The following is a 25,061-nucleotide window of genomic DNA, read 5'->3' as shown; positions in this document are numbered from 1 at the left end:
CAAATAGCACGAGATGCGCTGTCTCGTAACGCAAATCCTACCTTTAGTTCCATCTTTGTTTGTAACAACTAACAGCTTTGTAGAAGTTTACTGTGTTGTTTATACTAGTCTATACGTGCGGATTGGGGAGAGTGAGCACAGAACATTGTGTTTTAGTTTTGACGTATAGCGAATGGATTGTTCTGTGTTATAGCGAACAGAAGACATGGAGAGCGATAACAAACAAAAAGATGAAGACGATAAAATTTTCATAGCTAAGACACCCTTAGAAATTCAAAGATTGAAGTTAGAAAAATTGATGAAAAATCCGGTATGTAAAGAGGTTACTTATTAGAGAACTGAATATTCTAATATTGTACAAAAGCTTAAAGCTTACCGATTATTACATTCATTTTTGTCTTGTATTGATTATGACAGTCATACCGTGGGAAAAATGATACATAAGATATTCTAGTGAAGGCGGCTTAGTGCAGTGCAAGTGGAATGAAACATTACTTTTTGTGTAGTACTTAGTTCTGAATTTCATTGATGTCTCATTTTTATGTACGCGCACACTCACCCGCCCCACCCCACCCCATTTAATGCGCCGACACTTCCTCAGAGGTCAGATATAAATATATGAATAATCGTGGTGCAGAGCTGTGACTCGAAACAGAATAGTTGTTTTCATATACACTACTTTTCCAATTGAACCAAGAAAAACATCAACCTGTTGTAGCTTCTTGTATCCATGAAAGACATCCTCTGCATCATACTTGAGCAGCTTCACAACAAAAATTCATGTAAGACAATACCTTCGCCCTCACATAGAGTGTGAGTCAAAAACAATATTTATTGTGTGTGAAAGTCACACATCGTTATATAAGCAGTTGTGTGGCCCACTGTTCAAATTCCTTGTGAACTTGAAATTTCATTCATAGTTTGATGCAAACTCAGCTGATTTTTCTCTTGCATTCTTGTAATTTACCAGCTTCGTTCGTGTCAACTATATTCGTAGACTTGAACTAAGATATATCCATTAAGATCAAAATCATCTAAAAGTTATAGACCAGCTGAATCTACAGATAGATGATGCTAGCTTCGTCCACTAATGTGATGATTGTGTCATTCATATGTAAGCAAACAGAAAGAGGAGAGAGAACACTGTCTATATCTGTTTTCATGTCTATATTTTGCAGTGAAAGTATAAACAGCATAGCCCAAAGTGTAGGTAGATTGGAATGTGGCCTTCCAGTTGTCAATGTCAACAAATGCATCTATGAAATCTCAGATGGTAGGATGTACTGTAATGCTTTGGCCCGTCATCATCAAGAAGGCGAGCACCACCACATTTTGGCCCTATACTATATAGCATCATAAAACCACATATTAAAGACATGTACAAACAAAATAATATCAAATATATTTAATAGGAAAAGTAAAATTAAACTAAAGGGACAGCTCTGGAAATCAGGGGGTTCGGCAGAGGACTAACAAAATATGTCTGATTTCTAATTAAGACATACCAAAACAAAAACTTTAGCAAAAATCAAGCACTCAAAATCCTAAGCAACAAACAGTACCTCAATAAGTACAAAAAGAGAAAATTAATTCATATTACAGCAACCACAAATGAATCTCCAAAAACTGGTATCATAAATTTCACTTAACCTGTGTAGCTAGAACTAAGTTCGCAAAACTACCCACTGCTCTCCCAGTCCCGTATCAAAACCTTCACTTGTCCAATTTAACTACATGAAGTCTCCAATAGTAAGAAACCAAAACTCGCTCATGTAGCTATTATCGAAAACCAAACCTTTCAAATGTAGGAGGGACAAAACCCAACAATCACAAACAAACAAAATTACCTTCGACTAACAAACCCAAAAACTGATAAAAATTACATTTTCATCAATTTCACAACTATGCAGATGAATGTAAATCCCATACATACTGTGATAAAGAGCAAATAAAACCATAAAACATGCTTACCAACAAGTCAGCTGGTAGATAAGTCTAACCTGGTGCACACTCCATCCAAACCCCCCCCCCCCCCCCCGTCCTACCTAAATACAATACCCAAAAAATTACATAGTCATTCATACCTTACACAATCATAAACCCACACCTCCCTCCCAACTTTCCTCACAGAGATGGTATGATCATAGATCCACTACACTCAAACTCAAAATTAACTTTATCAATATACCGATCCTAAATTAAATACTGCCCGCCTCCCTGCCACACGTTCAATATACAGTCTTCAGAAACTCCACACTAAACTAAGTCTTGAAACCAGAAACAATATGGACCCCTCCTCAATGTATTCCTCAATTAATAGAACTAATATCAGTTTTGTCCGTCAAACCATCGCCCTAAAAACTAACTCAGAACACTGAGCCACTGAAACAACAACCCTCTCACACCAATGTTCCCACAAAACCACTACCTGCCCCTCACTTCACCTTCTCACAAGCAGGCTCATCAATTTCCACCCTTCTCAACCTCTCCCCCTCCCCCCTCCTTAATAAACTCTGAATAAACATCTGTACAAAAAGAAAGCCAATGTAACATAAGACAATCACAAAAACCCATCTCATGAGCACAAAACTGAATTGACGAGCAATAGCAAAAATAATATGTTAGCAACTCTATCTCGCATGGCCAGCCTAGACTCCTGAAACCATGCAGCCCTCTCTAAACGGATGCCGAACATTTTCCCGCCAACAATACTTGTCCCTTGTCTGAGACTCGGCAACTTTGGTTCTGGTTTCATCCAAAGAATGAGGACCCAGGTTACAGTTGCTACCTCACGACGGCATCACAAGCTAAAGACAATCGCTGCCACGAATGAGAGGCATCTACGAAGACATGCCCTCAAGGAATTCCATGCACCGCTCCTTCTGGATGTCTGCTTACAAGACAGCAGCATCAACATGATTCAGATATGGCACCAATAGTGTTATTACTCAGAACTGTGTACCAAAGCTTTTAAGTTAAATGTAGATTGGTCTGTGATTGTCCTTCAATACTAATCAAATGTACAGTTCTTCTTGTACTCAAAGACAGTAATGAATATAGATTGTCATTGAAGTTGACATGGAATGCATCTAAGTTAAGTATTCTGTATTAAAGAATAATATAAAATGAACTAATACATTGTGTGTGTTGTACTACCCACTCAACCTCCTCCTGCTGTAAATCTAGACTTGCTTTGATACCGAATTCATTAAAATCATTACAAATGTGATGCACTGCATATTTGACAGTGAAACCAAACAATTGCAATAATTTATGTAGGTGGTGTCTGTTCTTTCGGACATGTCCAAAAGGAAAGATACCACATATATAATTATGGCGAGGCTAGCCAATGACGCTTTCAGTGCAGATGCACACCATGCTCAAACTCTTATAGGAAACAGCAAAATGCCACAAGTAAAAAGAATAATGGCAGGGGTAGCACATCATTAGTATGCAGATAAGTTGATGTAAATCAATGCCCAATAGCTGCCAAGTGTAAATTCCTTTGTGTCTTGAATTTAACAGTAGTCTTTGTATGAGCACACTTTGCAGTGTAGAATGACATGTTGGTAAACTTCATAGTCATTTCCATAACTAATAACAAATAAAAAAAATTAAATTAAATCTCCAAGCCCAAATAATGCACTGAAACAATAAATCCAAAGCTACAAACAAATCTATAGCCAGCTGACTTTAAAATAGTACACAAACAAATGACACTACCCCACACACTTGCAATACAATTCCTAGCAAACGTCAGTCAAGCAGTCCAGTGACTCACTAACATAACTCTAAAATAATATCAAAACAACTACTTTCAATGCTACAGAGCACCACCACATACTCCAACACGCCCTCATCAAACACAATCCATTTCAAAATGCTCCACCACCCATATGACACAACACTGTCACATCACTGGTCAAAGCCTATATTCAACGATACATGTTTCGGTTGACCCATGGAGTAACATGTTAATCTATATTGTAGTCCAAGGACCAGTTAATGTTGAAAGTTTACAGTTTAGCTTTAAGTAAATTAAGGGATACTGAATGCTTCAGTTAATCCACTTCTTGTGCCACTTTGGAAATTGTTCTTGACATGCAATTGCAGTCTATTTCATCGGCATGTTTTGGTGATGCAATGGTATTCTCTTTTAAGGCTGCCATAGTTTCATGTCTATTTGATAGACCCTCCCTCCCTCCCCCCTTCCTTCCCTCCCCCCCACTGCCACTTCTCTATCCTTGCAGACAAATTAATAATAATACAAACATATTATTTCCAGAGTATTTTCTGCAGAATTTAGGTTGTGTACTTCTCATTGTTAGCCACATTTATACAGATGTCTCTTAAATTGCAGGACAAGCCTGTCACAATTCCTGAAAGGCCAAAGGACAAGAGCATGCCCCATGTGCCCGATTTTGTGCGGAATGTTATGGGCTCCAGTGCAGGTGCAGGGAGTGGAGAGTTTCATGTCTACAGACATCTACGCAGGAAGGAGTATGCTAGGCAGAAATTCATCCAAGAAAGAGCTGAGAAGGTATTTCTCTTACACCTTATTAAAGTATAATGTAATTGGAGAGAGAAAAAATCTGCTCACTAAGCGGCGGCAGAACACACACGTAAAGGAGGTTATACTTAACACAAGCTTTCAGAGCCAGTGGCTCCTTCTTCAGGCATAAGCGGAAGAAAGAGGGGTGAAGAAAAAGGACTAGTGAGGTTTAGGGAGAGGAGTAGATTTTGGAAAAGTCACTCAGAATCTCGGGACAAGGGAGATTTACCTGACGGGATGAGGAGTGTCTTTCCTTCTCATCCCATCCAGTAAGTCCCCCCTGACCCACAGTTCTGGGTGACTTTTCCAAAATCTACCCCTTTTCCTAAACCTCTCCAGTCCTTTTCCTTCACCCCTCTTCCCCCACCTGATGACGGAAGGAGGAGCCACTGGTTCTGAAAGCTTGCTTAAGTATAACCTTCTTTTATGTGCCCGTTCTGCCACTGCCTGATGATTAGATTTTTTTATCTATCCAATTATATTGTATTATCAAAAATTGATTATTTTTACTGTCGCATTATGACGGTAGTCATATTTACCGTTACTGTGGCACACAGATACACACTTAAAATATTTTAATGTCATTTCTCATAGTGTGTGTTTCAAGTGGAAGATGGCTTCTTGTCTTTCACATGGGCACTTACGTTCTGTATTTGTTTTTTATCACTGAGTGCTTCGCATTCAGGTGGGTGACGGTTCAATCCCGCGTCCAGCCATCCTGATTTAGGTTTTCCATGATTTCCCTAAATCGCTCCAGGCAAATGTCGGGATGGTTCCTTTGAAAGGGCACGGCCGACTTCCTTCCCTGATTCGATGAGACCGTTGACCTCGCTGTCTGGTCTCCTTCCCCAAACAACCCAACCCCCAACCCACTGAGTGTTTACTGTAGTGTATTAAAGAATATACTGGGTGATCAAAAAGTCAGTATAAATTGGAAAACTTAATAAACCACGGAATAATGTAGATAGAGAGGTAAAAATTGACACACATGCTTGGAATGACATGGGGGTTTTATTAGAACCCAAAAAAACAACAAAGTTCACAAAATGTCCGACAGATGGCGCTGGACAGCAAAACGTCAGTGACTGCACATGACAATCGTGTATAAAAGGAGCTGTAAAATGAGAGAGAATCAGATGCACCAGCAGTCGCAGCATGTTGACGTTACCTGAAATTGCACTTTTAGTGAAGCTGTATTATCAGAATGGGGAATGTGCTAGTTCAGCGTTACGATCCTATCGCCATAGGAAGGGGATTTGAATGGGTAAAGGTCCGTTGACAAATGCAGCTGTGGCGAGAATGATTTCGAAGTTCGAAGCCACGGGTTGTTTAGACGATAGACCCCGTAGTGGCCGACCAAGCACAAGGCGTAATGCTGCTGAGACAGTTCAGGAAGAAATGGAGACTGTAGCGGGTTCGTCCATGCACGGGGAAGTCAGCGCTCGTGCAGTCGCACCGGCATTCCATACACTACTGTTTGGTTGGCACTTAGGCGTACCCTCCGAAGCTATCCATACAAAATCCATCGGTATCATGAACTGTTACCTGGCGATTTAGTGAAGCGGAGGGCATTTGCACTGTGGGCATTTCAAAAGATGGTGGAAGATGACGATTGGTTGAGTAATGTGTTGTGGACCGACAAAGCTCATTTTACGCTCCGAGGGTCTGTCAACACCCACAACTGCAGAATTTGGGCTACCAAAAATCCTAGAACTGTCGTGGAAACTCCATTGCATGATGAGAAAGTCACGGTATGGGTTGGATTTACCACATCTACCGTTGTCTGGCCCTTTTTCTTCGAGGAAATGCGTGATGCTGGTTTTGTAACTGCTACCGTGACGGGTGAGAGGTACGCCGATATGTTACAGAATCGCATCATCCCCATCCCGGCTGATAAAACACCTGCTGGAACATACAATGTTTATGCAGGATGGCGCTCCACCCCATATCGCTAGACGCATGAAAGATCTCCTGCGCGTGTCGTTTGGTGATGATTGTGTGCTCAGCCACCACTTTTGTCATTCTTGGCCTCCTAGACCTCAGTCCGTGCGATTATTGGCTTTGGGGTTACCTGAAGTTGCAAGTGTATCGTGATCGACTGACATCCCTAGGGATGCCGAAAGACATCATCAGACGCCAATGCCTCACCATAACTCCGGACATGCTTTACAGTGCTATTCACAACATTATTCCTCGACTACAGCTATTGTCGAGGAATGATGGTGGACATATTGAGCATTTCCTGTAAAGAACATCATCTTTACTTTGTCTTACTTTGTTATGCTAATTATTGCTATTCTGATCAGATGAAGCGCCATCTGTCGGACATTTTTTGGACTTTTGTATTTTTTTGGTTCTAATAAAAACCCATGTCATTCCAAGCATGTGTGTCAGTTCGTGCCTCTCTACATTATTCCGTGATTTATTCACTTTTCAAATTTATACTGACAGTCTGGATGATTGACTGATCTGGCCTTGTAACATTAACCAAAATGGCCTTGCTGTGCTGGTACTGTGAACGGCTGAAAGCAAGGGGAAACTACAGCCGTAATTTCTCCCGAGGACATGCAGGTTTACTGTATGATTAAATGATGATGGCGTCCTCTTGGGTAAAATATTCCGGAGGTAAAATAGTCCCCCATTCGGATCTCCGGGCGGGGACTACTCAAGAGGACATTGTTATCAGGAGAAAGAAAACTGGCATTCTACGGATCGGAGCGTGGAATGTCAGATCCCTTAATCGGGCAGGTAGGTTAGAAAATTTAAAAAGGGAAATGGATAGGTTAAAGTTAGATATAGTGGGAATTAGTGAAGTTCGGTGGCAGGAGGAACAAGACTTTTGGTCAGGTGATTACAGGGTTATAAATACAAAATCAAATAGGGGTAATGCAGGAGTAGGTTTAATAATGAATAAAAAAAATAGGAGTGCGGGTAAGCTACTACAAACAGCATAGTGAATGCATTATTGTGGCCAAGATAGATACGAAGCCCACGCCTACTACAGTAGTACAAGTTCATATGCCAACTAGCTCTGCAGATGATGAAGAAATTGATGAAATGTATGACGAGATAAAAGAAATTATTCAGGTAGTGAAGGGAGACGAAAATTTAATAGTCATGGGTGACTGGAATTCGTCAGTAGGAAAAGGGAGAGAAGGAAACATATTAGGTGAATATGGATTGGGGGGAAGAAATGAAAGAGGAAGCCGCCTTGTAGAATTTTGCACAGAGCATAACTTAATCATAGCTAACACTTGGTTCAAGAATCATGAAAGAAGGTTGTATACCTGGAAGAATCCTGGAGACACTAAAAGGTATCAGATAGATTACATAATGGTAAGACAGAGATTTAGGAACCAGGTTTTAAATTGTAAGACATTTCCAGGGGCAGATGTGGATTCTGACCACAATCTATTGGTTATGAGCTGCAGATTGAAACTGAAGAAACTGCAAAAAGGCGGGAATTTAAGGAGATGGGACCTGGATAAACTGAAAGAACCAGAGGTTGTACAGAGTTTCAGGGAGAGCATAAGGGAACAATTGACAGGAATGGGGGAAAGAAATACAGTAGAAGAAGAATGGGTAGCTCTGAGGGATGAAGTAGTGAAGGCAGCAGAGGATCAAGTAGGTAATCCTTGGGTAACAGAAGAAATATTGAATTTAATTGATGAAAGGAGAAAATATAAAAATGCAGTAAATGAAGCAGGCAAAAAGGAATACAGACGTCTCAAAAATGAGATCGACAGGAAGTGCAAAATGGCTAAGCAGGGATGGCTAGAGGACAAATGTAAGGATGTAGAGGCTTGTCTCACTAGGGGTAAGATAGATACTGCCTACAGGAAAATTAAAGAGACCTTTGGAGAGAAGAGAACCACTTGTATGAATATCAAGAGCTCAGATGGCAACCCAGTTCTAAGCAAAGAAGGGAAGGCAGAAAGGTGGAAGGAGTATATAGAGGGTTTATACAAGGGCGATGTACTTGAGGACAATATTATGGAAATGGAAGAGGATGTAGATGAAGATGAAATGGGAGATAAGATACTGCGTGAAGAGTTTGACAGAGCACTGAAAGACCTGAGTCGAAACAAGGCCCCGGGAGTAGACAACATTCCATTAAAACTACTGATGGCCTTGGGAGAGCCAGTCATGACAAAACTCTACCATCTGGTGAGCAAGATGTATGAGACAGGCGAAATACCCACAGACTTCAAGAAGAATATAATAATTCCAATCCCAAAGAAAGCAGGTGTTGACAGATGTGAAAATTACCGAACTATCAGTTTAATAAGTCACAGCTGCAAAATACTAACGCGAATTCTTTACAGACGAATGGAAAAACTGGTAGAAGCGGACCTCGGGGAAGATCAGTTTGGATTCCGTAGAAATGTTGGAACACGTGAGGCAATACTAACCTTACGACTTATCTTAGAAGAAAGATTAAGAAAAGGCAAACCTACGTTTCTAGCATTTGTAGACTTAGAGAAAGCTTTTGACAACGTTAACTGGAATACTCTCTTTCAAATTCTGAAGGTGGCAGGGGTAAAATACAGGGAGCGAAAGGCTATTTACAATTTGTACAGAAACCAGATGGCAGTTATAAGAGTCGAGGGGCATGAAAGGGAAGCAGTGGTTGGGAAAGGAGTGAGACAGGGTTGTAGCCTCTCCCTGATGTTATTCAATCTGTATATTGAGCAAGCAGTAAAGGAAACAAAAGAAAAATTCGGAGTAGGTATTAAAATTCATGGAGAAGAAGTAAAAACTTTGAGGTTCGTCGATGACATTGTAATTCTGTCAGACACAGCAAAGGACTTGGAAGAGCAGTTGAACGGAATGGACAGTGTCTGGCAAGGAGGATATAAGATGAACATCAACAAAAGCAAAACGAGGATAATGGAATGTAGTCAAATTAAATCGGGTGATGCTGAGGGGATTAGATTAGGAAATGAGACACTTAAAGTAGTAAAGGAGTTTTGCTATTTAGGGAGTAAAATAACTGATGATGGTCGAAGTAGAGAGGATATAAAATGTAGACTGGCAATGGCAAGGAAATCGTTTCTGAAGAAGAGAAATTTGTTAACATCGAGTATGGATTTAAGTGTCAGGAAGTCGTTTCTGAAAGTATTTGTATGGAGTGTAGCCATGTATGGAAGTGAAACATGGACGATAACCAGTTTGGACAAGAAGAGAATAGAAGCTTTCGAAATGTGGTGCTGCAGAAGAATGCTGAAGATAAGGTGGGTAGATCATGTAACTAATGAGGAGGTATTGAATAGGATTGGGGAGAAGAGAAGTTTGTGGCAAAACTTGACTAGAAGAAGGGATCGGTTGGTAGGACATGTTTTGAGGCATCAAGGGATCACAAATTTAGCATTGGAGGGCAGCTTGGAGGGTAAAAATCGTAGAGGGAGACCAAGAGATCAATACACTAAGCAGATTCAGAAGGATGTAGGTTGCAGTAGGTACTGGGAGATGAAGAAGCTTGCACAGGATAGAGTAGCATGGAGAGCTGCATCAAACCAGTCTCAGGACTGAAGACCACAACAACAACAACAACAACAACTGACGTTTTGATCACCCGGTACTTTTGTATATACAGTCTGTTTCAGATTTATAATATCAGATGTTTTAATGTGTTCAGTGGCAGAGAAACTTTGGTAATCTGATGTATGCTGTTCCTTATAATCAGATGAATCTCTAATGTCCTTCAGCAATTTTTAGGTGTACTTTAGCAAGTTATCCATACTGTCCTGTGTGTGTGTGTGTGTGTGTGTGTGTGTGTGTGTGTGTGTGTGTGTGTGTGTTTGTTTGTTTTACCTGCTAAGTGTTTTTGCTTATACAGTATTAAAATTTAGAAGAAAACTTGACATTTGGTTGTGCCCCATAAGACAAAGGGCAGTCAAAATTTCCACTCCCCTGCCTACAGCTGCCTGCCTACTTACTGCAACACTCATTGCAAAAATTACCAGTATTTCCCAAAATTGCCAAGAGCAATTACTTTTAGCTTATTGCTTCCTGAATAGGGCAGATCTATTTATTTATTAACTCTTTGACCATTCTATGCAACTGTACCGGACAAATCAGATATATTACAGATATAACTTACACAATACAGACATAACTTACACATATACAGACTTGAATCAGATTAGGTAAGTATGAGGCAGAAGTCAGCCATGGCCTTTACAGTGGAACAAACCCTGCATTCACCCCAGCAACTTGGAGAAACTATGGAAAGCCCAAGTCAGGATGGCCAGGTACAGGTTCAAATCCCTCTCTTATCAAGTGCAAATCCATTACCTTAATACTATGCTGCCTTGCTTGGTATACTAATTTTTTATATATATATATAAAAACTATCAATGAAAGCAAATGTATCTGTAGTCTACAATTAGCTTAAATTGTGCACAAGAAGTATGGACAGTAACATTGCTAAATCATGAAACTTAGCTATGCAGGTTGGTCAGAAACAGTCTGCAAATCCTATAAGAGCATTACAAGGTAGGCTGTGCTGAAAAATAATTGTTAAGAAAAAAATTCTATATGTTGCATTGTTTCCAAGATAATCAGCATCGGAGTTGCCATTCAAGCCATTGCGTGTCCAAATTCAAGATGCCAGCCAGAGGTGGTGTCTCCAAATGTGTGCTTTGTTTCATTTCCTAAAAACAAAAGAGAGAGTGATACAAAAATTTGACATGTGATGGTAGTAAGAACTGAACCAAGCTAAAGGCGGACCAGTGCAGTGCACTGCCATCTATACTATGAGAATACATAAACAACTGCTAACACTCCTTCCTTGAAAACTATTCATGTAACTGATTTCCGCCCATGAAGTGATGTATTGCAAGTGCATCTGAAACAGAGAAAACAGGAAAGAAACAGCAGAAACGTTCTTGTGAAGACATACACAGCAAAAATAATGTACCTGTTATAAATACAGGTGTATTATTTTATACAATAAACAAGGTCCAAGTATTTCTGTAAGTTAACATAGTCACTTACATTGTAGAAACACTTTTCATTAGAAATGTCTTTAATTCTGCTCTAAAAGATGTTTTTTCTTGAACCCCTTGTATGTTGCCAATGCATTATAATAGTGCAGTTTTACTCCTTTGCATTGAATAGTTTTCTCTTTTTCTTGTTTATAACATTTTTATCCCTCGTGTTAATCTTCCTCATTTTGTGGTAAAGCTTGTCTGCACCATTTGGTTCATCTACTTCTTCTTGCAAAGTCCAGAAATGTTTTGATGTATGACTTAAAACAATCATAAGTGATGAGTATTTTCTGCTAGGTCTCCGATAGCGATATTTCATCATTATTAGTTGTGGGCTGTAATCATAACAAGCCATTTATTATTGTTGTTTTCTCTAAATCTTAATCACTAAATACTTTGGCAGTAACTGTTATACTGCATCCTACTTTCTTTACATGGAATCTTATTGTGTAGAAAAAGCCAACGAAGTGTTTTAACACACAGTGCAATAATTACATTACGTGAATTGTTGTGATGCATATGTCGCTGAGTCTCTTTAATGTGAAAAGAAGTCAAAGGTGTACATTTTATTTAAATGCGGTACAATAGAATGTCTTACAGATATGAAACAATATATATTATGTTTAGAATGATTAATCTGGTTTCATAAGACTGTATCTTGTACATGAATGAAAATAGAAATTTGGGGTGAATTTAAACTTTTATATCAGGACTAGAAGTTTACCTTGCTGCTAGTTGCAAGTTGCTGGTTCGTGTGCCTGCTGGTAGTGGTCTCCCTGGTGCAGCTAACTAGCTCGTTCACAGACAGTTACGGTAATCATATACCTGGATATGTTGCAGATCTGGCTTTCCCACAATTGTGATAACATTCTGAAATTTCATTTTTCGTGAAGATGTAGCACCCCCACATTGATACCTGCTTGTAACAGCATTTCGATAACTATGAGCTGTCTCAACAATGGGTAAACCATAAGGGGTGAACAGATCTCACATTGGCACACCTGATCTCATGACATGTAATTTGTTTTTGCTGGCTTTTGTGAGAAACTCCATTTACGTGCCTCCCCTTACATTAGTTTTGGATGTAATGCTGCATAGCAGCAGCAGGGACAGTAGTTTCATATAAGTTTGTTATACAGTCAGTAGTGCTCTCATGGGACATTTGTGAAAGATAAATCAACCTTTTGATCCTGAACTTAGTTGTAAAACACACCCCAAGGCTGTACATGCATGCATTTAATAAGATATACCCCTGGAAAATCGGATGCCGCTTTTACCAGATAAAAACATTATACTTCTACACATAGGTTAAAATTAACTCAAAGTTTCTACCTCCAGTCAGGTGGAAGATATTGTCTCGCAATTGGTTTCAAGGGTCCATGTGAAGATACTCTTACACTCTACAAAACGTTTCAATATACTGTGATGTATTGTTGAATACATCTGTACCCAAATATCTGACTTCTTTCTGTGTCAATGTAAAACTGTTGAAAAGTTTGCAGAAATAGTTTTGAGTCCTAGTACTATAACTGAGATGATCTGAGAGAGTCTACACATGCAAACAAGATTCCCAGGTAGTAGTAATGTACTTTATTCCAAAAACACATACAGTTAAGAGTTCACACACTATGTCCCTTAGGACATAATTAAATGTGGCAATACACATATAATAATCATAATGTAACTGAACAGTGGAAAATCCAGGTGGAATGTAATAATATTATGAAAAGGATAGTTGCTACTGCAGTCTGGCTCCAGAGGCCAGAGTCTGGTCATGTGTGTGTGAGTAGTGTGTGTGTGTGTGTGTGTGTGTGTGTGTGTGTGTGTGTGTGTGAGTGAGGCCTTGTTGGCTGAAAGCTCACTTTCTGACAGTCTTACTGTTGTGGCTCACAGGTTGTATACGACCCAGGACAACCGGGAGATCCGGGAAAAACCCAAGAATTTCCTCATCCTGGAGAAAACTGCAGTCTAGCAATGCTGCCAGTAACTCAGCAGCCACAAATGAATTCAAGAAGCTATTTGAATATTTTTCCGAGTACTTTTAGGTTCATCCTATAAAATGACTTTTATTTTAATAATATGAATATTTATATATGTGTTTGGAAAGAGAGAGAGATTGAGATTTTTACCTTAAGTCCTAACTGATACCTGAATTTTGGGTTGCTGCCTCCTTGAATGATCAGCTTCTGCAACAGTTGGTGACGTATTAAGGGTGTATACGACCCAGGAGATCCGGGAAAAACCTGGGAGTTTTTTCATCCGGGAGAAAACCAGGAATTTTTTAGAAGTCCGGGAATTTTTTGTTGTTTCAGTTTTCGGTTAAATTTTTGTAATTTTGACAGGTAAAAACTGATACTCTAACAAAGGATATTACTGTATCCCGTTACTGCAGAATAATACTGCAGCATTAAAACATGAAGGAGAGAAAAAAAAAACGAAATTAAAACTTAAATTGCAAAGCAATTGCACCATATAGAATAACACAGTGCACGTGCAAGTGTCTGCCAACAGCAAAATGTGACAAAGGCCTTAGGAAGACTGTGCAATGCTTCATAACAACAAATTGCCTCCGATGAGCACAACATCACAGCTGTTTACATTTGATTCATTTAAGCAGTTACAAGCGGGCACATGCACTTGCGCAGTTGAGCCGCATAAAAGTAATACCTTCCCCCGCTTCTGGCTATAGAAATGTGGCTGTTGGATGTGTAAGCAGAAGTAGCGGCAACCAGCAACGTGGGATACCCGGAAAAATTTTACCGGCGCGCCCAAGCTGCTTGATTCATGTGTGCGTGGCAGGCCCGGATCTAGAGGGACGGGCGGCAAACCATGGTATCTGAGCCGGGCGGCAATTTCGGGGGGAGGGGGAAAATTCATATTCTTGAGGGGAAAAAAACCTTGTTTCACAAAGCACCTAGCATCCAGCACATGTCGGTCTATCGATTATTCATATGATTTTGAAAAGCACCCCTGCCGGTTTTTGGACATTTTTGAACACATTCTAAGTTTATTTCTGAATGAATTATAAGTTAATTTTTGAATGTGTGCATAGTGTATGTGATGTCACTGCCAGGGGAATCCTCGTCACATCTAGAAGTGAACTTTCCTGCAGACAAAACGGGACGGGGTTATACGAACTGAGCGGAATAAAGCCAAACCGGTGAATGTCAACGGCTACTTGTTCATGTGGTTGATTTGGTTTGCAAATGTACAGCGTTGTCATAATTACTAGTGAGATCCATAGATTCAGACTACCAGAGTGGAAATAAATTACTGACAGGAATAACAGGTAAGAAAGATTATGTATGATCTTCTCGGTGTATCCAAGAAAGTGAAATTCTAACAGAAAATTTTTGGCCAGATCGCTACACTAGACAGGGCCAGTTGTAGTCCCTGGCTAGCAGCCCCGTAAGTTCCATTCTGTGAGTAACGCGGAAAACCCATTGTACGAACACGTAATAACACGTAACCAGAGAATAATCCTGCATAACTAAACCGGTGGTTGTGGCAGGGTTAGTAAAGGTAATTGTAGAATGAGTTTTGACAGTGATAGGAATAGTTACAAAATTAGTGATGACAAGATTGTGTGTTAGAACGAGGGAGGAGAAGAAATGGGGACATCACACAAATTATAGATGAATATGACTATTCCAAATTTATACAAAAATTTCATTCTACCACTTTTCCGTCTCATGCATGAGAAACTGAAGCGTATGAATGAAATGTGAAATTATTTACTAACATAAAGCTTATTGATTGTAGTAGGCAGATAGGTATTTCGTATTGGTACTTTATGAATTATATTGTCGTACTATAAAAGTGATCATTATTGCCAAAACAGTCTCGCTTATTTGTTGTGTGTAACACTTTTGCAATTGTTGCAATATTAGAAAGGCCTATTTTCTTTTACCCAGCACACAGTGACAAAATTGACGTAATCAGATCGAGAAACCACACCAGTCTGGGTACTATTTGTGTTAAGAGCTTTTCAATATTAGACAACGACATTTCGATTTTTCATGTAGCAAAACGTTTGACAAACTTTGATGAAGTGATAGTTCTTTCACAGAAAGGAAAGTGCGCCATGTAAAGCTATAGCAAGATTAGAGAGAGAAATCGCTAGGACCTAAGGATTCAAGAAATGTGTACTGTCTTGCATGTCTCTTGGCTTTACTGGTTTTTGGTATCCTATATTTAATTTTGTGTCACACAGAAAGCAGGTTATTAGCTAATAGGCAATAAAGAGTTCAGGTTTTCTGAAGCGTTCTTGTTCTCCCGGTTACAAATAATCCCATCCAGTATTAATTGCAATCTTTTATTTATTTATTTTTTTTTTAAAGGGGGGGGGGGGGGGGGGAGAGGATGTCAAACTGGCCGACTGGGAGCAAGAGAGGCGCTACATGCTACATGACATTTTAATTTCCACTGCCCTGAAATAGTTTGATGGCATCCGTTACAAAATATACACATTTGAGTTCCACAGAGCAAAATACAGTGACATGTGGTGTAAGAATGTTGTTTGAAGAGGCGTAGCACTGCACTTCGGCACACTTAAGACCAAATAACATGTCTTACATTTCCTCGAAGATTTGTGTTTTGTGTATCAGACTCTTCAAAAAGATGTGCACTACAAAATGAACTTATTTTTGAAAGTCCCCCCCCCCCTTTTTTTTTTTTTTTTTTTTTTTTTTTTTTTTTTTCCACAGAGCAGTCTGAGTTACAGTGGAGCGGGGGTTAGTCTCCACATGACACGTGTTTACATTTAGTGATTTTTCTGTTTCCTCTTTGTTTACTGCTCTCACGTCAAATGAAAACAAGACGGATGTCTGTGGCTGGGAGCTATCAAGTGAATTAAAATACATTCACATAATTAAGGAAGGCTTAAATATGTTACTAGTTTTCAGATTTTATTTTATTTCCATCTTTCTGACAGTCAAGCATTAATCACCTTGCAGAACAATGAAGTGTTTTTTGTCGGTTTGCTAAATAAATTTGGCCTTTATTAAGCTTTCCTGCTGAGGCAGTTAATTTATTTGAAACGAAGTGTTTAATTCCACACTATTGTCTAGTTTCATCTGTTCATTGCATTTCAGGTGCATGTTTTCATCTTCTAGCAATATGGCGTTATGCCATAATAAAGAACCAAACATGAGGTAATACAGAACTGGTGCTCCAAGAAAATTTATGTCCCGAAAACTACACCAAAAAGCTTAATATCAGGTCGAGGCCTACTTCATTGGGAATCTGGACAAATGAACCTGCGCTTTAAGGCGAATTATGCATTTTAGTATGGTTCACGAAATTCCAACGCTTTTGGAGTATCCTGTGATGTCTTGTTTCTTTTATGACATAATGTAAGTAAGATCTTTTAATGTTTTACACGTACGAATATACGGACTTTCTACGTCGCCATAGGTGCACAAGAGCAGCGACGCCTCTTACCTGGATCTCTCTGGCAACTGCTGAAATGAGTCTATTTCTAACAGGTCACAGGAAAATATTGTGAATTGTGGTTCGAAAAGCGTTATTTTCAAAGTAAATTTCCTTTTACACAAGATGAACTATGTGCGAGAATGTGCAAAGAATTTCTTAAATCGTAGAGCGTTTGATCTCATTTAAAAATCAACTCTTTAATGACGAGCCATTTAGAAGAATTTCGAGCCCAGAAGATCAGAGATTTATGTCGGCATTAAAAATTTTACTGGTGTATTTGTGTGATATATCTTAAAGTGTAACATGTGCTAAACTGATCAACATTATGTGTGAAAGCTTAGCTTCTCTTGTAGCTTATTAATCTTCAAGACAAATATTATATGCGAAAGCTTTGCTTTTCTTGTAGCAACACTATATATATTAACTTAAACCATTAACTTTTCCTGTTGGTGGAATTCGAATTTATACTTTTGTAATATGAAAATAAAGAGCATACATGCTGCTGCACATCAAAGATCTTTCCAAAACGTGTTTTTTCCCCCCAAGTTTCGTTTTTCTAAAGCACTGAGAAATTCTATGCAGCTGTGTAAAACCATATCCAATCAAAGGATTGATAAGTTTTACAGTTCAGACGGAAAGTATACTGTCACTTACTACGGAAAAAGTGTATTTTCACCTGAGAGAAAATGTATTTTTAACTGGGAGATCTGGGAAAAATCTGGGAATTTTTTTTCCTTGTCCGTGTATACACCCTGGACGCAGCAGCCACCCTTTTCACAATATTGTCGTAATGTAATTGGATAGATAAAAAATGTACTCACTAACTGGTGGCAGGGGAACACACATTTAAAAAAAGGTATTACATATACAAGCTTTTGGAGCCAGTTGCTCCTTCTTCTGGCAGAAGGTTGGAAGGGAAAGGTCTGTTGAGGTTTAGGAAAAGGTATAGAGTTTGGAAAAGTCACCTAGAACCCTGGGTCAGGGGAGACTTACTGGATGGGAATGAGATACATTATGTTTTCAATAACTGGTTATTTTCATTGATACATGTAATAATCATCGTGATTTAATTTTAGATATGGAATGATACTCTCTGACTTAATCAGTTTGTTGGCAGAGGTCAGTAACACAGCAAGATCAGAATACCTAAGTCAACTGGTGGCTGCCATCCGAGGGGCACAACGTCCCAGGAACACTGAGTACAAGTGAGACTGAGATCAGTAGAGGCAAGGGGTCCAGTTGCAACTGCTGTCTGCTTGCAGCAGTATGCTACGGTGAATCTCTGTGGCTGGTGCTGAGTTTAGAACTGCTACTCTGTGACTGGACGGCCACTCAAGGACAGTTTTGGCCGAATGATATTTGCTTGGTGTATGTGTGGGCAGGTGATCAACAGAGGCAAGTAGTAATGTGCCACCTGTTTCTGTGGCATCTCCTGGAGTTCCACTTGGAAACAAATCTGCCTGTTGTGATCAGCTGTAATGTTGACATACAGTCCTGCTAAGGTTGCGTCACCAGCAGAGCCAGACCATCAGCAACCTACCAGTCATTCTCATGTTTCATGTTGCTGGTAGACGGTATTGCCAGATACAGCAATAATCATGTTATTCTCTGAGATATTTTAATTTGTGAAGGACATTGTGTATTTAAATTGTAAAACAGTAATCAAAATATGAAGCTTTCCACAAAGATGTTTCTGCAGGATGTTCTATTTCTTGATGGTAGCTTTTATGCTGTTAAGAACTAGTATCATGTATAATATAAGGATGAATTAATATGGCCAACCCTCCATGGACCTGTTCATTGTGATATTTCTTAATGAATGCATACAGGTTGTGACATTGTGTGGATCTCTGCTGTGGACTAAGTACCATTCCCTCATTAACTTGCTAACAGCAATTGTCTAACATCAGTTTTCTCACTTGTCATTTACATGATTACTGTTCATAAATTCACACCATTTGTGCAGTTATAATTCACCCCTCTTTTTTGTCAGTGGACAAAGGACTGACACTGTATGAAGTTTTAAAGACATATTTTCTGAAATAAATGACACATTATTCGAGGAACACTTCATAGTGCACCATTTCAGCCATGCAGTCCCTACATGACTTCACAATACACATAGATCCTTTACTCAACAACACATCTGTCCGCCTCGAGAACTCGTGTATCATTACTTTTAACAGAGGCAGTACCTCAAGGGGTAGGCAGTGATCTGTACCAAACATGAAACTGATAATGTTTCAAAGTAAGGGACAACCCTCCATTCACACAAATATTCAGTATTGAAGGATATGACAGGAACGATCATTTGAAGGAAAAAAGTATAGTAAACATGGGCTTTGAAATGCGTATCTTAAGTGCTGCGAGCATTTCTTCATCTCCAACACTGTGAACCAAATCTCTCCTACTGCAAACTCTTAGCTTTCCATATTTTAGAAGGAGGTAGTATGGACTCAAACAAGAAAAAATTGTCCAGTAAACATGGGCTCCGAAATGCATACCTTAAGAGCTGTGGGCACTTAGTCCATACTGCTACTTCTCAAAATATGGAAAGCGAAGAGCTTGCTGTAGAAGAGATTTGTTTGACAGTATCAAAAATGAAGAAGTGCTCACGACTCTTAAGGTATGTATTTCAGAGCCCATCTCCCTGGATATTAACCATTCCTTTTGGGACACCATATAGTGTGTGTGGTTCCTGTATTTTTCTTCTGGTGGTTGTTCACTATTTCCCACTGTTTTATTGTGACTTTTCTGTTTCTTACTATTTGGTTTGTATTTCAGTGTATCTAATTTGGCTTACTGCTCATACAGGATCTGATGGATGCAGCCTATCATCAGAAATTAGAAGAGCATCGTCGTGCTGCTGAAGAAAGGACTGCAAAGAAAAGAGCAAAAAGACTGAAGAAAAAACAGAAGGCCCGAAAACGTCCAAAGAGTGAAAACTTAAGCAAGTCTGAGAACAGCAATTCTGCAAGTGAATACAGTGCTGAAAGTGGAAGCAGTGGCGATGAAGAAAATAAATGATATGTGGTTTTCAATTTGATCTCATTTGCAATCAGTAAGGATAAATGAAAATATAGTCCTAAGAGAAGCACATTATGTATTCTGTTCATGTATCAGTAATGGTATATATTTTCATATTTCTTCAAGATGAGAACTGTCATTATCTCACTGCTGTACCAAGTCTAGGTCATTATCATTATTTCTTACTGATTATGGAGTGAGCTAATAATAGACCCTCAAAAATAATGTTCATGTTTGCATGCGCAACATTATTTCTTTATTTGCTTCCAACAACTAGCAATTTGGAAATGAGCATTCCCAAATATTACCACTAGTAAAATTGTACAGATTAAACACATGGGTCCCAGGATCAGCTCTGACCTCTTGACAGTATTTTCCTATATGTTTTACAGTTATGGAAGTTTTACAAATTTATTTTCAACTCAGTGTTTTGATGATGCAAGGAAATTCAGCTTTGGATATTAATATCCATACAGGTGGCAGTTCAGCTCCACATACACTGATGTTGTTTTGGCATAATAAATCTCATTTCATTATTATAAGCTTGTTTTTGTCTGTTACACTACTTTAATATTTGGTATGTCATTCTGAATATGGACTGGGAGATAGGAATGAAAGAGGAAACCACCTGATAGAATAATTTAATCATTGCCGACATGTGGTTTAGAATAATGAAAGAAGGTTATATACATGAAAGATACCTGGAGACACCTAAGGCCTCAGGTTGATTATGCCATGGTAAGACAGAGATTTCAGAACCAGATTTTAAACTGTGAGATACTTCCAGGGGCAGATGTACACTTTGACCACAATTTATTGGTTATGAAGTGTAGATTAAAACTGAAGAAATTGCAAAAGAGGTAGGAAATTAAGGAGATGGCGCTTGGATAAGTCAAAAGAACCAGAAGTTGTTGAGAGTTTCAGAGGGAGCATTGGGCAATGACTGCCTAGCAGAGGGAAAAGAATACAGTAGAAAATGAATGGGTAGTTTAAAAAAATGAAATAGTGAAGGCCGCAGAGAATCAAATAGGTGAAAAGACAAGGCCTATGAGGAATCCTTGGATAACATAGGAGATATTGAATTTAATTGATGAAAGGAGAAAATATAAAAATGTAGCGAATGAAGTAGGCAAAAGAGAATACAGACGTATAAAAAATGGTATTGACAGTAAGTGCAAAATGTCTAAAACAAGAATGGCTGTAGGACAAATGCAAGGTTATGGAAGCATATATCACTAGAGGAAAAATAGAAACCACCTGCAGGAAAATTAAAGAGGCCTGTGGAGAAAAGAGAAGCAGCAATATGAATATCAAGAGGTCAGATGGAAAACAAGTCCTAAGCAAAGGAGGAAGTGTTGAAGGAGTATGTAGAGAGTTTATACAAGTGAGATGAATGCACAGGCAGTGGGAGCAATGGGAGGGGACGTAGATGAAGGTGAGATGGGAGACATGATACTGTGAGAAGCATTTGACAGAGCAAGGAAGGGTCTAAGTCAAAAGAAGGCCCTGGGAATAGATGAAATTCCGCAGACCTACTGATAGCCTTGGGATAACCAACAATGTCAAAAATCTTCCATCTGGTGTGCAAGATATATGAAAAAGACAAAATACTCTCAGACTTCAAGAAGAAAGTAGTAATTCCAATTCCAAAGAAAGCAGGTAATGACCAGTGTGAATATTATCGAACTATTAGTTTAATAATTCATGGTTGCGAAATACTAACATTGAGTTCTTTACAGAAGAATAAAAAATTGGTAGAAGCTGACCTCGGAGAAGATCAGTTTGGATTCTGGAGAAATATGGGCACAAGTGAAGCAATACTAACCATTCAACTTGTCGTAGAAGATAGGTTAAGGAAAGGCAAACCTACTTTTATAGCGTTTGTAGACTTAAAGAAAGTTTTTGACTGGTATACTCTCTTTGAAATTCTGAAGCTAGCAGGGGTAAAATGCAGGGAGCAAAAGGCTACTTACAACTTGTGCAGAAATCAGATGGCAGTTGTAAAAGTCGAGGGGCATGAAAAGCAAGCAGTGATTGAGAAGGGAGTGACATAGGGTTGTAGCCTATCCCTGACATTATTCAATTGGAACACTGAGCAGTCAGTAAAGGAAACCAAAGAAAAATTTAGAGAAGGAATTAAAGTTGAAGGAGAAGATATAAAAATTTTGAGGTCTGCCTATGGCTTGGAAGAGCAGTTGAATGGAATTCAGTGTCTTGGAAAGTGAGTGTAAGATGGTCATCAACAAAAGCAAAACAAGAATGATGGAATGTTGTCAAATCAGATCAGGTGATGCTGAGGGAATTAGATTGGGAAATGAGACACTTAAAAGCATAGATGAGTTCTGCTATTTGGGCAGTAAAATAACTGATGGTGGCCGAAGTGGAGGGGATTTACAATGTAGACTGGCAGTGGCAAGTAAAGCATTTCTGAAGGATAGAAATTTGTTAACATTGTATATAGATTTAAGTTTTCTAAAAATAGGAGAATCTGATTATAAGAAGTGATCTGTTGATAGGACACATTCTGAGACATCATCAAGGGATCACCAATTTACTATTGGAGGGAAGTGTGTGGAGTAAAAGTCGTAGAGGGAGACCAAGAGATGAATACATTAAGCAGATGCAGAAGGATGAAGGTTGTGGTAGTTATTTGCAGATGAAGAGGCTTCCACAGAATAGAGTAGCATGGAAAGATACATCAAACCAGTCTTCGGACTGAAGACCACAACAACACATGATTCTGGTGGCTATACAACAATATGTAGAGTTTACTGACAATGTCCTTGCTCCCCATACAGTTCAGTTGGCTCATTTTGGAAATGAAAAATCTCCTCTGCAGAAATAAATAAACATAGTCCAGAAAGTCAGGGAAGCCACAGCACCAAAAAACTGTAACAAAATGCAGGAAGAACTGTTATTGTTTAATTACATAATTGCTGGGATGGGTATTCATTCAGAACAACTTAAAGTCGAATGACCATATAAAACTCAATGTAGGAAAAGCAGATTTCATATTGTGAATTACTTTTGGAAGAATCCTAGACAAATGTAATTCACCCAAGAAATTGAAAGCTTACATAACTCTCATTCAGTTGATTTTTGATTCAGTGTGGAACACTTATCAGATGGGATTAGTGCAAGAGCATTGTGGAGATGCTCATCAAATTCCAGCAGCAGGCACAACAAAAGAGGCGTTGAGCATCACAGAAAGGTTTATTGTTAAAATTCAGTATGTGTACTTTCGAAGAATTCATGGATTACTTACAGTTATTCTTCTCACACTTCATTGATTTATGGAACAAGAAATGGAAAAATGGTAGTGGTACCCATCATACTTGCAACTGCTCACTGTTCGTTAGCTTACAAAATGTAAATGTAGAAATGTGTTGTCAGTTATGGCACCACAATCTTGTTTCCATTGTCTAGTCAAGAAGAACCTGTAAGTCTTTCATATGGTCTTTAATACTTGATTATATTTTACAGATGTAGTCAATCTTCATCATGTATTAGTTCACAAATTATTATCGTCTGAAATATAAATCTGTTCAACATGTTCTTTTGTGAAATGCACACCCTGTCACCAGATATAATGAGTTATTGTTAAATCCACACACATCAACCTTAAAGCCAGCACACTTCCTGTGAAAATGAACCCAGTCCTAACAGAAAACACAATAAAAAATAAACTGTGGGTAGTTATAACATTTTTCTTGTTACCCTACTTTCAAGAACAGTATGTCTTCCTCTCCGTGTTACGTGAATATTATAACATATGAAAGTGCTACTTAATACTAAATTTTCAGGTCTATGTCTCAAACTCCCGTGTGGTCTTGTGACAAATTGCTTATTGTTCTCACTTCTCACCCCATCCTTATACTTGCAACAACATTCCTGTCTTTTTTTTATCATTTCTCTTCATAGTTATACCGTGTTATTCTTGGATATTGTGTTATATGTTTGAAACCCAAGTTGCCAAATAATGTATACAGCAGGTTGACAAGTCTACAAAGCAGAGAAATAATTGCATAATTGATTTTTTTTTCAAATTGCTCCAAACAGTAGTATTTTGTATTAATGAAAAACATCCTGTAATGAATGATATTGCATATAACAATACCAGAGAAGGAAAGTTGCTACTCACAATATAGTGGAGATGCTGAGTCGCGATAGGTGCAATAAAAAGATTCACACACTCATAGCTTTCGGCCATTAAGGCCTTTGTCAGAAGTAGACACACTCACACAAAAGCAACTTGCACACACGTCTGCAGTCTCAGAGAGCTGAAACTAGCAGTGCAGTTTCAGCTCGCTGAAACTGCAGACGTGCATGCAAGTTGTGTTTGTGTGAGTGTCTGTGTGTGCGTGTGTGTATGTGTGTAGAGGTTGTAGAGTGTTTCAGAGAGAGGATTAGGGAGCAACTGACACAAACGGGGGAAAGAAATACAGTAGAAGAAGAATGGGTAGCTTCTGGACTGAAGACCACACCACCACCACATTACACTTTTTTGATACAGGCTTTCTTATGTGCTTCTCTGTGGAAGTCAGTTGTGTGTCTAGTTTCATAATCGTAGTAGTCACTGTTCAATAAAAAGAGCTGGGGATGGGATTTAAAACAGTATATACTTTTGTAGAGATAAATAGATAGAAGAGTCATAACTTTCAGTTCTTTGAATATTTCCCTACAGGAGTCCCTCGTTGCAATTCCTTTTATAATTCTTATTGCTCATTTCTGAATAATAAAGGAGTGTTTCGCTAGACTTGAAAAACCCCAAAATATGACACCATATTGCAGTAGACTATGTATGAATGCATAATAGGCACTCATCACTGTTTCTTCACTGCAGGAATTTTGAGCATTCTTAATACGTAACAATATTTACTTAGTTTTTTATTGAGCCATTCTATATATTTATCCCATTCAAGATGCTCATCTAACCAAATTCCTAAAAATTTAATATTTGAAGATTTTAGTCTTTCCTGCTTGCCTCACTTCACAATTATGTTGGGGATTACTTTATTTGAAGTATGCCTGTAATTCATCCATAATGTTTTCTTCTC

At 38.7% G+C, this 25,061-nt stretch overlaps 1 protein-coding gene across 2 annotated transcripts; it reads left to right on the top strand.

The window, feature by feature from the left end:
• The first annotated feature begins 1 nt into the window (after position 1).
• On the top strand, positions 2-23,699 carry LOC126461571 (PRKR-interacting protein 1 homolog). Of its 2 annotated transcripts, XR_007585949.1 has the most exons (4): positions 2-310; positions 4,361-4,540; positions 19,792-21,663; positions 21,744-23,699. XR_007585949.1 is itself a non-coding variant. In XM_050096007.1 (3 exons), exons 1-3 carry the CDS (start codon positions 206-208, stop codon positions 20,002-20,004), a joined length of 498 nt encoding a protein of 165 aa, XP_049951964.1. In that variant the 5' UTR covers positions 2-205; the 3' UTR covers positions 20,005-23,699. The 2 variants fall into 2 exon arrangements, 1 of the variants encoding a protein (XP_049951964.1); XM_050096007.1 differs by having other exon boundaries at positions 19,792-23,699.
• The last annotated feature ends 1,362 nt before the right edge of the window (positions 23,700-25,061 follow it).

Source organism: Schistocerca serialis, chromosome 1, assembly GCF_023864345.2.
Source record: "Schistocerca serialis cubense isolate TAMUIC-IGC-003099 chromosome 1, iqSchSeri2.2, whole genome shotgun sequence".
Lineage (NCBI taxonomy): Eukaryota > Metazoa > Arthropoda > Insecta > Orthoptera > Acrididae > Schistocerca > Schistocerca serialis.
The sequence above is the reverse complement of the archived record's forward strand: the minus strand, read 5'-3'. Positions and strand labels throughout refer to the sequence as shown.